The following is a 14644-nucleotide window of genomic DNA, read 5'->3' as shown; positions in this document are numbered from 1 at the left end:
AGTACTAGAACTTGAACTCAAAACCTCAACCTTGCTAGGCAGGCGCTCTTACTGCTGGAGTCAGTCCACCAGCCCTGGAAAAGTACTTTTAAATTTCCTACATATTTTTACATCTCAGAGTCGAATGCCATATATATGTATGTATGGTTACATGTATGCATTTGTGTCTTAAGAACAAATTAAATAGCTGTCTTATTAGACAGATTTCAAATTGGAAAAAAAGCTTAAGCAAGCACTGAGTTTAGTGTTTCTGTTTTACAGATCATGAGAATATGAACTGGCTTGATGAATGTGTTGAGTGTAGGAACTGAGATTCAAACTTGCCCACAGTTCTACAACTAATGGTAGCCTACATCTCAATCACCTGTCCTTTCCATTTTACCATGCTGCCTCTCCTGTTTCATCTTGAAACAAGTCATTGCCTTGAAGGATGGATAAAAGGCAGTTAGGGCCTTTTAGGAGAAAGAAAAGGGCATGAACTAAGGGAGTGAGAAAGCATAAGGTATCTATAAATTCATTATAAACTATAAATCTATAAATTCTTTATAAACATGTCACATATACATTGAAAAATTCTGCTGTTTTACAAAACCCTCATGTCTATAAAGGAAAACAATCATGGAGTTAAGAGTTTTATTCAAAACATTAATAATTGGTTGCTATCTTTTTCCAAAAGGAATTGCAAAACCAAATTCAGGGTAACAGAAGCAGTATTTTGTATGCTAAAAGAGTTGCTGAGACTCTTGTTACAATTTTAAAGTATGTGGCTGCAATGTTTTAAATAAGTATCTTTGATGACAGGGATTATCAACGTATTTATAAAAACATACCTCATCCCCACTTGTCACAAGGGGAAGTATGCATTTATATTTTTCTTTATGTGCTGTTGTCATGATGACATAATTATCTTCTTTATATAAAACTCCAGTTGTGGGCTAGAAACAGAATAAAAACATGTATTACTTTCTCCAGTTAAATTAAACAACTTACTAATAATTACTTTCCCCGGTTAAATTACGTTATATTGAATAAGTTCAGTCCTAGCTAAAATGAAGGTTCCTCAAGCTAAGTTGTTTCAACAGAGGACTTAAAAGATATTTTCTTTCTTTTTTTGAGATAGGGTCTTCCTCTGTGGTCCAGGCTAACCCAGCCCCAGATCCTAAAGCATGCCAAGCATATGCTTACCACTGAGCTGCATTTCCGCTCAAGAGGCAATGAATATTCACAGAAACACCATCACAGAACACTTAGTACTCCTATTGTCCTATATGGGACAATCCACAATACTTCACAAATGAATTCTTGATTCTGTTGGATGGGACACTTGAATATAATGTAATACAGTATTTTTTATATTTGAGGAGTGTACAAACTTATCCATAAATAAATTCCTTTAAAAAGAAAAACTACAGGGGGTGGAGGCAGGGAGGAGAAATGACCCAAGCATTGTATGCACATATGAATAATAAAAAAATAAAAATAAAAAAAAAAGAAAAATTATTATAGATCCTCTGTACAAACTTAACTTTTTAAAACATGTACCAGGGATCAGCAAACTTCCTACAGGGCTTTGTGAGCCCTGTAGTTTCTGTTGTTAACTCTACAACTTTAGCAACTAAGTATACAGACAAGATGTAAACTAATAGGCACAGGTGTGATCTAATAAAACTCTATAAAAATAGGTGGTGGGCCAGCACAATAACTACAGTTTGCTGACTCCTGGCATATCTAAACAAAACTACCCTTACAACTTTCTATATTATAAAAACAAATTCATTTTGGTTTATATGAACCAAAATATTTCAAATGAACACCTCAATTAATATAACTGATGCCATAATACTAAAAAGAAATACCTCATTTCTGGACTGTATTTTATGATATTCAATTTTCTCTTAATAATACAGTAAAAACCACTGTACAATTTGGCTATTTCCTAGAAGGAAAGAAGCATTCAATTTAACAATAACAATTATTTTTTCTTTTTTTCTGGTGGTACTGGGAGTTGTACTCAGGGCCTTGTGCTTGCTAGGCAGGTGTTTTACTATCTGAGACATGCCTCCAGTTCTCAATAACAATTCTTTTTTTTTTTTTTTTGTGGTACTGGGGCTTGAACTCAGGTAGGGCCTACACCTTAAGCCACTCCACCAGACCTCTTTTAATGATGATTTTTTCAAGACAGGGTCTGACAAACTATTGCCTGGGCTGGCTCTGAATTGTGATCCTCCTGATCCCTGCCTTGTAAGTAGCTAGGATTACAGGCATGAGCCACAGGCACCCGGCCTCAATAAAAATTCTTTAACCATAATAAGACTAGTATTATTTGGAACCAATGTAATCTTAAATATATGCAAATTAGAGTAGTAGTGTTTCCTAAACAAACAAGAAGTATTAGTATCAGCTCTATGACAGTACAGCCATCCCTTGGTATCCTGGGGAACTGGTTCTATAAAACTCCCTATCAAAATTTGTAGATCTGTAGATGCTCAACTCCCTATATAAAGTGGCAGAGATTTGCATAAAACCTATGCACACCCTCCCCATACTACAACTCATCTGTAGACAACTTGTAAGACCTAATACAATGTCAATCGTAAGTAAATAGTTACAGTATATTGTTTATGGAATGAGAAAAAAGGTCTTTACATGTTCAGTACAGACCCAACTTTTTTCCCAAGTATTTTTGATCCTAGGTTGGTTGAATTCACAGATACAAGTCTGTGGATATGGCTGTGGAGAGCCAGTTGTACTATTTTAAGTGCTTTACATGTATTAACTCGTTAATTCTAAAAACAAGCATTATACTCAATTTCATAGAAAGGACACTGTGGTCAGAGTTTAAGCAATATGTCCAATGCAACATAGCTAGAAGTAGCATAGCCCAGAGAAGCCAAGCAGGTTGGCTCCATACTCTGTGTGGTCATAACTGTTTTAACATATTTGAGTTAGCTTTTAGTATTTTTATTAGTGCATATTAATTATACAAAGGGATTTCATTGTTAATGTAGTTTTTAAAAGATTACTACATAGCCTTCTGTTTTATAGTCAAGAACCCTTGTTTGAAAGGCCATTATAGATGGGCATAGAGCACAGGCCTATAACTTAAGCACAGAGGCTAAGGTAGGAGGATTGAGAGTTCAAGACCAGCCTAGCCTACATGATAGTTCAAGGCTAGTATGACTTACACAGTGAGACTTTTTTTGTGGTACTGGGGTTTGAACTCAGGGCCTCACGCTTGCTAGGCAGATGCTCTACCACTTAAGCCACTCCACCAACCACAGTGAGACTCTGTCTTAAAAAAAACAAGCTGGGAATGTAGCTCAGCTGTAGAGCACTTGCCTAGTGAGTTCAAGGCCCTGGGTCCAATCTCCAGAACTGCAAAAAGGAAAAGAAAAAAATAATAATAAAGCCAGGTATACTAGTGCTAAGGGGAGGACAAGATATTAAGACTGAGACTTTGAAGCCATCCTGGGCTGCACAATTAGACCCTGTCTCAAAAAAAGAAAAAAGAAAAAAAAAGACTATTATAAGTGATAAGGGAATTAAGAGATTTGTAAGAGCTGCAAAGCCAAATTTATGACAGAGGAATGCTTAGAAACATTTACTCAATAACAATTTGCTGTAAGATGTATTTATAATAACTTTCCATGTTTTTTCACCTATATGATATGTATGCAAAGTGAAACTCACATTAATGATGTGATGACCTGACAGTTTTAATGATGGATGGCCTGACAGTTTTTCAATCTTTTTGTTTGTTTGTTTTATGATGGATGGCCTGACAGTTTTTCAATCTTTTTGTTTGCTTGTTTTGTTTTTTTTTTGTGGTACTAGGGTTCAAACTCAGGGCCGACACCTTGAGCCACTCCACCAGTCCTTTTGTGTAATGGGTTTTTTTGAGATAGGGTCTTTTGAACTATTTGTCTGTGCTGGCTTCAAAGAGCAATCCTCCTGATGTCTGTCTCCTAGTAGCTAAGATTACAAGTATGAGCCCCTGCTGTCCAGCTCAAATCACTCTTATATTGTAGTGAAGGAAGACAGAAGTAAATAACTTAAATGTATTCACTCATATTTGTGAAGTACCTGAACTCTGATCTTCACAGTTGAATTCTACAGTACTACTGACTTACTAAAATGTTCACCACAATGCTAGTAACAGACCTACGGAACCACAGCAAAGAAACAGACAATTCTCGAGATTTGTCTTTCACTAGTTTAGGAAGGACTACTTTTCAATACAGTAGAAAAAACAAAAGTTTCCAGCAAAAACTATTTGTGGTTTGCTGAAAGCCTGAGTCATTTGTTGGGATCATAAGATATAATGTTCCTCAATTTTACAAAAAAATAGGGTAAAAAAAGTTTACCCTATTTTTTGTAACAGAAATTACTGTGGAAAAGTTAACTTTTTATTAACTTTTTTTTTTTTATTAAAACATTTCCTTCTGATTTTGTAAAGCAGCATCTTATAAAGAAAAGAAAAATAGAGCTAGGAGTGGTAGTGTGTACCTGCATCCCAGCACTCAGGAGGCTGAGGCCGAAGGATCACAAGTTTGAGGCCAGCTTGGGCTACACAGGGAGTTCCTGGGCAGCCTAAGGTACACAAGAGAGACCCTGTCTAAAAAAAACACAAAATAAAACAGGAAAAAAAAAAAAGAGGAAATATAATAAAATCTGAATATACAGCAGTACAGAGTGTAAAAATTGTTTCATGTAACAAAGTATTCTCAGCATAAGTGGTAATATCTTCTAGTGGTTTGGTAAAGTTTTAATATAATGAAACTAATCAAAGAGTGGGCACCTTAAAGTAAAGCAACTTGAAAAGTACTTGGCATGGAAGAAATTCTTAATGTTTGACCTGAGTTTGGAGGAACTAAGACTATGAGATGATGAAAGGAAAAACTTCTGTCTTAGAGTTGGTAATCCCAGCACTCTGGAGGCTGAGGCAGGAGGATCTTGAGTTTGAGGCTAACCTGGGCTACATAGTGAGATGTCTCAAAAAACTACCACCACCAAACTTCTATCCTGGGAGAGGTTGTAAAATACACTTAGTGGTACAACTTGTGAATGCTGTTAATCACAGAGTTGGTCAGCATTCTTCCTAGTACAGTGCTTTGCAGAAAGCTTTTGAGTAGGACTATACTCTACAGTAACAATAGAAGTAGCAGAAAATTAATTTAGTAGTTCAATTTGGTGAAATCCATGGACTCTAAAATAACGAATAACTGAACAATAATTAAAGACAATTTCAGAAAAAATACATACACAAAAGTAAATGCTAAAAATTAGTACACAAAGAACATCATAATTACTTGCCAATTAAAATATTTACATATTTTTACTGCTCAATACTTTTTCTAAGTAAACAAAATTGTAAAAGACTGTGTTGGTTTGATATATCTGGACGGGGAGAAGAATTTTAGTTTAAAAATTGGAAGTTTAAAGCTTTAGGAAAAAAAATCCAGATCTTCTAATCTAGTGTCGTCCAATTTAGACAGTTGTTTGTTATATTCAAATGTCCAACAAAGTGGCTCACAAAAAATGGTGGTGAGAAGAGCTGCTTCAATTAAAGAAAGCAGGCAAAGTGAAGCCTTAAGGTTATGTATTAAAAAAATTCAAAAGATCAACAATAATGATTCTTATAAGCTTGTTTTTACATGAGGTCATAAGACTTTTTGCCAATTCATGGAAAAATGTCTAGGTTTTTCTCAAAACAATGCAGACTTAAAAAAAATAATTTCTCCAAGTTTTGAAATGTGTCCATCTTAGATTGTTGCATTGCCAATGCAAAGTAATTAAAAATGAAATTTCAACATAAAATTGATAGACATAAAATGTTAAATTAGTATACAGTAAGAGCAGGATCTTTTTTCATGACTTCTTTTTAGCTAGCAAACACCAGTGCCAGAAAGAAAACTGAATGACCATTTGGTAGTAACTTCTAAAAAGGCTACATTTAGTCACTCACTTTAGGTCAGCAAGTTTTCAGAGCCACATAGAAACATGCGTCTCAAATTAAACACAGGTGCAAGAGTAAAAAAAACTTTAATGACTACATTCTTTAAATATTTACCATGTTCATTCCAAGTGTGCTCTTTAGAGATGACAACCAAGGCTGGACTGAAGTATTTTCACCCTAAGCTTTCCAAAGTTCTATCTGATTTATAACAATATATTTTTGGCAGTACTGGTGTTTGAACTCAGGGTCTCACACTTGCTAGGCAGGTGCTGCCACTTGAGCCATTCCTCCAGCCCATGATTTATAACAAAATTTTATGTAGGTATTTTAATACCGGCCATCAGTATTTCATGGCATTAAAACAAAGGCAAACCTGACTGTCCATAGAGATATTTACCTAAGTAAGTTTGAGAGTCATTAAATGGCCAGAATGGATTAGAGGAAAGAAAACCAAATATGAAATTCAGTATAAACTAAAACCAACACTTGCAAATAGGAAGCTATAAGGTTTACGTGTACAAGATAGAGCAGAGCAGTGCTGCAGACAACTCAGTGGATTATTTCTGATGGTGGAAACTGTAAAAAGGAGGTGTTACTTCTTAAAGACAAACCCAGAACACATATAAATAACACCCCATGATGAATCTCTTCCTTGTGATTGCCAGTACTTGATGTAACTTTTTATCTAATTCCTGTGTATCACAGCTGTGGACAGAGACCAGCTTAGTAGAAGGCCCTGCTAAAGAGAACCAGGGAAAGAGTAGTGGAGTTGAGATTAGAATCAGGTTTCTTTTCACTAAGTCACAAAAATATGTAAACCTTTGAAGACAAAAACTATCTGCCACTGTAAAGTTATTGCTGCTTAAAGTAACAATTACACTTCCCTGTGCTTTTAGGTCTAAGCTCTAGTGGAATTGAGGCTTTAATAGAATAAATGTCTTTTAATTGCCAAAAAGAAAAAAAGAAAGATAGGCAGTAATGGTAGAACTTTCTCTTGTCAGTTTTTTTCTTTTGTGCTGTGCGCTGGGGATTAAGCCAAGGGTCTTGTACATACTAGACAAACACTGTGACACTGAACTATATCCCTATCCTCTAACTTGGGAAATCTTATCTTGACATCAAGGTACCACCTAATAATATAAATGAAATAGTATACAACAGTATACTACCTTTCTCAACTTGAATGACTATAGATAATTGGAATAAGATTTTAAAAACTTTTTTTCTTTTTCCAGTTCAATTTCAAATAAATGAGTTAACTACTATAGGGCCCAATTTTTATTGGCCTGCAGTAACTACACATGGATAGGAATGCTTTTCAGTAATCTCCCCCACAAACAGAATTTTCGTTTCCATGAGGTTATAAATATGCTCCTCATTGTATGAAAATTCATCATAAAATCTCACATCCTGGGGGCTTAAAACATAAAGAGTATTCGTGTATGTGGGATGTTCCGTGGGTCGTTAACATCCCACAGGCCAAACAGCCCTCTCGAAAGCGACTCTGAAGGTAAAGGGTTTCCCATGGGTTGTGCGTTTGTGTGTCTTGAGTGTGCGAGAGGAGAGCGACTAGCAGAGGAAAGTCGCGTAGGATGGTTGTGTGAGCAGGGTGGTGTGTAATACTAAAAAAAAAAAAAAAAAAAAAAAAAAAAAAAAGGCTGCTGGTGGAGGAAGGGCTGCAGTTGATTCTCCAAAGCTAAGATGCTTCTACGAGGTGGGACGGCTGGGAAACAAGGTCCAGGGCGGCAAAATTACAAAGGGGAGAACAAGTGATTGCTGGATTCCTAATGCTTGGTATGGAGGAAACATTCGCCTAGAGTGTGAATGAATGATGGAACGCAGGTAAGCGCCTGCCTGGAGGTCCTGCCGGGAACGCGGGGATGGGGGTTGGGGTTAAAGAAAACCGAGGGATCGTCCGGGCCTTGGTGCCAGAAGTAGGGGAGATGGCTGCGGGATTCGTAAAGGCACTGACCAGAGAGAACTCGGTGCCGGGCCAGTTGACTCGGAAAGGGATATCATCGCTGAGCTGGGGAAGCGCTCGGCCGCCGCCAGACGCCTCCAGGAGACCGCAAAGGACCAGTAACACCGGCCCCCCCGGGACCAGACTCCGCACGCCGCCGTCTCCTTCCTCCATCCTCCGCCGCCGCTTTCTCCAGCCGCCGCCACAACCTCCTCTGCTCTCAGAAGAGACGAGGAGGAGGAGGAGGAGGAGGCGGCGGCGGCGGGACTACAAAGCGTCCCGGGAGCAGGGGACCCAACCGCCGCCACGTCTCCTTCCGGAGAGCCCGGCAAAGCGGTCTCCGCCCCCTCAGGCCTCCCGCCACCACTTCCGGGGTAGGCGGCATATCAACATCCGGGGTCACAGCGCCATCCGCCTACGGAAGCCGGGACGCCGCGTTTTTCTGGTTTGCGGCAACTTTAGCCCAGCGGTGGGAATTAGATGCGATGGGCTTCTTGGAAGACCCACTGTCGGAGTAGGCTTTTCGGCCGAGAAGTGTCCGCGCGGCGAACCGGTGAGTTGTCTAGGCGCCAGCCGCTCGGTCTCTGGTAGGGTGAGCGGCGGCTTGGCCCGCGTCGCCCTGAGAACGGGAAGTGAGAAGAGGCAGTGGCTGAGTTTCCTGCTGACCTGCCTCTCCACTGCTTTCTTTGAAGCTTTTCTTCGCTATTTTTCGCAGCTCCTGGCTGACGCAGGGCGATTGGCCAGCTCTGTCTGCCCGTGTCTGGGAACCCGGAGTGAGGACCTCCGTCCCCGGTGTAAGGACACCGCGGCCCTGCAGGCCAGCCTGGCTGGACCCGGCGTTTTCGCCTCCCACGTCCGCGTTTGCGTTTGGTGGAGGAAGCTGGTAAGTTTCGTTACGTGCGGGTCAGGGCCGGGTGTCAGCACATGAACTTAGTCAGTCTGACTGCATTCCAAAATTAGAACGATTTGCTGTCTTCTCTTTTTTTAAAAAAAGGTAATTACTTGTTTTAATTTTCAGTATAACAGGCTATACAGTGTTTGCTGTAGAACACTTATTCTTGTAGAGGTGGGAGAAGCTCGATTGTCTTGCTGTATATGCTAGAGACTGATAGTTAACATTTATTTTGCATTTACTCTGTGCTAATCACTACTATAAACACTTTTTATGTATTATGTCATAGCCAGTATGAGGCAGGTACTGTTGATAATACAGTAGGATTATACAGTGAGGAACTCTGGGGTTGGTTAGAAAAGACCTCCCAGGAGAGGTGACACTAGAACTGGAGTTTTAAGGATTTATAGGCGTTCATCAAGCAGGTGGGGAAATAGATTTTAACATAATCTTTTAGTGGTCCATTAGAGCTTTGTGGTGTGGTCAGAGGGCAGGGGGGGATGGAGTCCGCAGCAGGAGACTGGGTTGGAGAGGAAGAGGGTCAGTTCAGAGAAGGCTGATATGTCTTGCAGAAGTGTGAGCTTTGTCCAGTGTACACTCTGCATTGCAGTCACCTGAAGCGATGCCTGTTTTTCAAGTATACAAAGATGAATTAGAAATGGATTAAATATTTGAGTGGACAAAAGCTTAATATGAGAAAATTTTGGAGTGTACAAAAGTTTAATATGAGAAAAATTAGGGTAGGAAGTGAATAATCTTGGCTTTAAGATGGGAAATCCTAAAATTGTGAAGGAATGGGGAAATGCTGCAAAGAACTTGGGTTTATGAGAAAAGGAATACCTGCAGGATGTGTTGCTTTTGGTAGGTTGTTAGGATTGGCTTCTGTGAGGAGGTGACACTTGAACTTTGATTTGAATGATGACAAGGAAGCTACACAGAAATTTCCAGGCAGAGGCCTGAGGCAGGGATAAGGTGGATGTGATGGAGGTACAGAGAGGCCAGTGTAGCTGGAGTATGAGAGGACTGGGGCAGGAGGTGAAGTTATTAGTAGAGGGCAGCTGGAGTTGCCTTTTAGGCAGGAGAGCCATGTGACCTGATTACATGTGTGAATATTATAACTGTTGTGTGGAAATTGATGATTGTGTATTGAATTGTGTTCCTTCCAAAATGTGTTGACATTCCAACCTCCAGAAGTTTAGTGTGAACTTACATGGAAATAGGATGTTTATATAATGTAATTAAAGTTAAGATGAGGTCATACTGAATTGGAGTGGGTCCTAATAAAAAGACTGGGTCTATGACTAGAAACTTTGGACACAGACCAATTTCTGACTCAAATATCAAAGGGGAACTAACAAGTTGGTAAATAAGTCTGAAGCTTAGGGACCAGACAAGTCAGAGCTGAAGTTAAAAATTTGTGTAGTGGCATATACATATAGTTAGTCATGGTACTGACTGAGACTATCTAAGGGAAAAATGAGGATAAAGAAGGGAAGACAAAGGTTATTGAGTATCTGAATAGCAGTGAAGAGTTAACAAAATGGACTGAGAGGGTGTGCCCAGCTAAGCAGACAGAAACATTAAGGAACATTAAGAGAAATAAGTGTTTCATGCAGGAGGGAAGTGAACAACTCACTGGGTGAGATGTTGTTGAGAAGATGAGGATAAGTAAGTGGCAACTGGTGTAGTAACTGGAACTGGTGTAGCAACATGGAACATGGAACTCAGATCCAATGGATCTGAGTTGGATTGACTGAAATGGAGGACTTTCTACGGTATATATTAATAAAATGGTTTTGCATTTTAGCAGAATTTAGAACAGGGTTTCTCCACCTTGGAACTATTGATAGTATGGGTTGGTTGGCCCTTTGGTGTGGAGTGCTATCCTGTGCATTGTGTGACATTTAGTAGGATCCCCTACTTGTGTGTCTACTGCATGCTAGTAGCAACCCTGTTTTCCCCACCCTCCAGTTTGTGACACCAAAATGCCTGCACACATCTAGAAATGTCCCCTGGCAGGCAAAACGGCCCATGGTTGAGAACCACTGGTTCAGACTCTTAAGTAAAAGACATGAGTATTAATGGTGACTTTTTAGACATTAGCTCACTGATTGGAAAAATGTTCAGGGACAAACGGGGAACCTTTGTGGCACTCCAAAAAATTTGCATTGTTGTAAATAACCTACTTTACCTTTAATGTAACTAGTTCTGTTTATAATTCTATCTTTTAATCATTATGCATGTCAGCTATTGCAGAGAATTTTAGATTAAAGATGTAAAGATGCTGGGTGCCAGTGACTCACGCCTGTAAGCCTAGCTACTTGGGAGGCAAGATCAGGAGGGTGGAGATGCAAGGCCATCCCTGGTGAATGGTTTGCCAGACCCGCATCTCCAAATAACCGCAGCAAAATGCACTGGAGGTATGGCTTAAATGGTAGAGCACCTGCTTTGCAAGTGCAAAGCCCTGAGTTCTAACCCTGGTCCCACCAAAAAAAAAAAAAAAGAGGTGTAGAAAATCGTCCTTAATTTGCAATTAGCCTTGACTCACAGCCTAGAATACTATTACTCCCACCCCCACTGTGGTACTAGGGTTTGAACCAGGGCCTACACCTTGAGCCACTCCACCAACCCTTTTTAGTGATGTTTTTTTTGAGATAGGGTCTCCTGAGTGATTTGCCTGGGGCTGGCTTCTAACTGTGATTCTCCTGATCTCTGCCTGCTGAGTAGCTAGGATTACAGGCGTGGGCCACTGGTGCCCAGAATGGCTTCAAAATTGTTACTTTGAGAAGAGTATTACTTCATTTAGTAGTCTCTTATAATTTTAACTTTCTAATTCATAGATTCTGTATAAATTCCCCTTTATTTGGCAAAGGCACATTTCTGTAGATGATGGAGTTAGTCTTAACGCAGGTGGAGACAGGAGGACACAGAGACCCAGTCTGAAAAACAACCTGAAAGCAAAAGGACTGGGAGCATGGATCAAGTGGTAGAGCTCCTGCCTAGCAAATGTGAAGCCAAGTTCAATCCCCAGAACCTAGAAAAAAAAGAAGAAAAAAAGGTTTTCACACTGCTTAAGAATGTTGTGACATTTATTGTAAATTAAAGGACTTAATATTGGAACTTAATATTAGAACTTAATATAGGAAAGGCAAGCTACACTTTGTATGTATTGTGAAGCTACTGTCCATTTTCTCCAAAAGCCTTTAAATTGCTATGAGTATTTTAAACATCCATTTTTTCTTCTTTTTGTTTATCCTGTTTTGACCATTGTCCAGTAATGTGGGAGAAAAAAACATTGTAGTTGGAAACGAGGAATTCTGTTTTTAGTATAAGTATACTAAGTTTTTATGCTTGTGTAGGGCAACCGGAGATGCCTTCATGTGTCAAACAGAGAGTTGTAAAGAATTTGAGAGATTAGAATTTAAGTAAAAACTGGTAATCGAAGCCTCAGATTTGATGAATGTGTGTATTTGATAAGGAACAAAATGTTGTAAATGGATATACAATGAGATAGTCTGTTTGGCCTTAGTATCACTAAGTAATAATGTAAGTGATACCATGCAGAGTCACTAGTGTCTGATGTGATTAAAAAGAAGAAAATAAGAGCTGTAATCCTATCTACTGACTCAGAGCCAGTCCCGGGGAAATAGTTTGAGAGAACCTAGCAGGAAGTAGTGTGAGTCCCTGAGTTCAAACCCCAGTGCTGCAAAAAAATAAAAACCAAACCAAACCAAACCAAAAAAACCCCCAGAAACACTTAGCAATCTTTGGGTAAAATCAGAAAGTGGTCATTGGAAATGTGAGACCACAGTAATTGGGTGCAGTAGTGTAACAGTAAAGTTGGATTGGAGAAGCATTAAGATGAGCTGATAAAGAAGTGGAACACTGTGTGGTTAAAAAATTTCTATGAAGGATATGAAACACGAAATAATAGCAATCATAGGGTTAAGTGGTAATTTTTCTGTTAAGAGATTGTGTGTATGCATATCATTTATAAGGAAGAGGTTCAATGTAATTAGAATTACCAAGAAAGTGATTGTGAAAGTGTAATATTTAGAAAGGCAAAAATGAGTCTTTTCCTTTTTTTGGTGGAAGCTACTGGGGATTGAACTCAGGGCCTTGAGCTTGCTAGGCAGCCACTCTAACTTGAGCCATGCCCCCAGCCTGCAAAATGGATCTTAAAAATGAAAAAAAATTCTGAAATTCAAGGAACGCTAAAGACAGTTTTTATTATGTAAATTTGACATATGGAAGAATATTTTTAGTAGTTGTATCCTTGAAATTCTTTGACAGATTAGCCACAGTATTAAAAATCATGACACTAATCTTAGGAGTACTAAATGTATGTATAGGGTGAGTTCAAGGTTTTATGAATGCATGGAAAAGATTGCTAAAAGCTGAACAAACTAATAGAAAATGTAGCCACACTTTTGTGGGAAATCTAGGCATGAGGAACATTAGAGGTTTTTTTTTTTTTTTGGTGGTATGGGATTTGAACTCAGGCCCTCACTCTTGCTAGGTAGGCTTCTACCTAGAGCATTAGGCCACACACCCACCCCTTTTCTCCTTTATTTTTTGGATGGTGTCTTAGGTTTTTGCTAGGGGCTGGCTTCTAACTGCAGTCCTTCTAATTTCTGCCTCCTGAGTAAGTGGGATTATAAGTGTGTACCACCACGCTCAGCATTTTTTGGGCTTTTGAGACAGGGTCTCCCTCTGTAGTCTAGGCTAGCCTTGAACTTTTTAATCCTCCTACCCCAGCCTCACAAGTGTAGGGATAATAGGCATGTGTCACTACTTCTGGCTGATAGGTGTATTTTAGGCTGATAGGTAAGAAAAGGGAATTTTAAAGCATGGTTATTATACAACTGAATTGAAAGAATCAGTGATAGTAAATAAGGGGAATACAATGGTTATATTGACACAACTCCTCAGAATGTAGAGCTAGGGATTTACACATTGAAAGAGTATTTGCCTAAGTTACAATTTAAAAAACATGTACTGTGGAAAAGAAAAATTAATATAATGGAAATAAATGTTGATTGCAAAATTTGAAAAATACCTGATAGACCAAATATGGTTCTTAAACTGTAGTGATGCTTGTAATCAACATGAATCTTGAATGTTCAACCCATGGTACTCTCTATATAAACTTTAATGTTAGATAATATTTATTGAGCATTGCCAGGCACTGTGTAATACTTTACATATATTAAACTTTGGTGGGTACTTTCAATACATGTAATATACATTTCAGGAACTTCATTAGTAGAAAATTAATTTTTTTCTCATTTAAGATGAGATGCATATCAGTAGATAGTGTTCAAACTTTTAAGATCACATTCATGCTTTCAGACAGAGTTGATATCACAATCTTTTCAGTAACTCTTTAGGTATGGAAGTGGTATTTAGATGGTACTTACAATGCTTAGTAAAGACTGAAGAGTGAATGTGTTGTTTGGAATAGAGAAAAATAACTGTAATAGTGATTTAGAACAGGAGGAGAAAGAACTACTTAAAAAAATCCACTCCAAGCTGAGCAAGGTGGTACATATCTGTAATCCCAGCACCCTGGAGATTGAGGCAGGAGAATTTCAAGGTTGAGGCTAGCCTGGGTTACACAGCAAGTTCAAGGCTAGTCTAGGCTACATAGTAAGACCTTGTCTCAAAAAATTTTTTCTTTTCTAAATACAGGGTTTCCACTGATAGTTTTCTTGAATTCCTAAAACTTAACACCTAATATTTCTGAGGAATGAGAACCTGAGTTTGAGTGTTTGTGTGATTGTAAGGACAGAATGAAAGAAAGTGTTTTGAAATTGAGATCTGAAGGCTGTAAAGA

General features: G+C 38.8%; 2 protein-coding genes across 5 annotated transcripts in view; one reads left to right on the top strand and one right to left on the bottom strand.

The window, feature by feature from the left end:
* Erlec1 (endoplasmic reticulum lectin 1) overlaps nucleotides 1-8668 on the bottom strand; it is a 29472-nt gene extending 20804 nt beyond the window's left edge. For both annotated transcript variants that reach the window (XM_020168575.2, XM_020168576.2), the window contains exons 1-2: nucleotides 7929-8668; nucleotides 831-935 (exon numbers count right to left, since the gene is read on the bottom strand). In XM_020168575.2, the coding sequence (XP_020024164.1) occupies nucleotides 831-935; nucleotides 7929-8090 (267 nt within the window). In that variant the 5' untranslated portion in view covers nucleotides 8091-8668. The remainder of the gene's footprint in view (nucleotides 1-830; nucleotides 936-7928) is intronic.
* The window catches only part of Asb3 (ankyrin repeat and SOCS box containing 3), a 94316-nt gene continuing 88331 nt past the window's right edge, over nucleotides 8660-14644 (top strand). For all 3 annotated transcript variants that reach the window (XM_074049711.1, XM_074049709.1, XM_074049712.1), the window contains exon 1: nucleotides 8660-8799. The gene's annotated coding sequence lies outside the window, so the exon portion shown is untranslated. The remainder of the gene's footprint in view (nucleotides 8800-14644) is intronic.

This window comes from Castor canadensis, chromosome 12 (genome assembly GCF_047511655.1).
Source record: "Castor canadensis chromosome 12, mCasCan1.hap1v2, whole genome shotgun sequence".
Taxonomy (NCBI): domain Eukaryota; kingdom Metazoa; phylum Chordata; class Mammalia; order Rodentia; family Castoridae; genus Castor; species Castor canadensis.
Note: the sequence above shows the minus strand (reverse complement) of the source record. Positions and strands in the feature narration are given on the sequence as shown.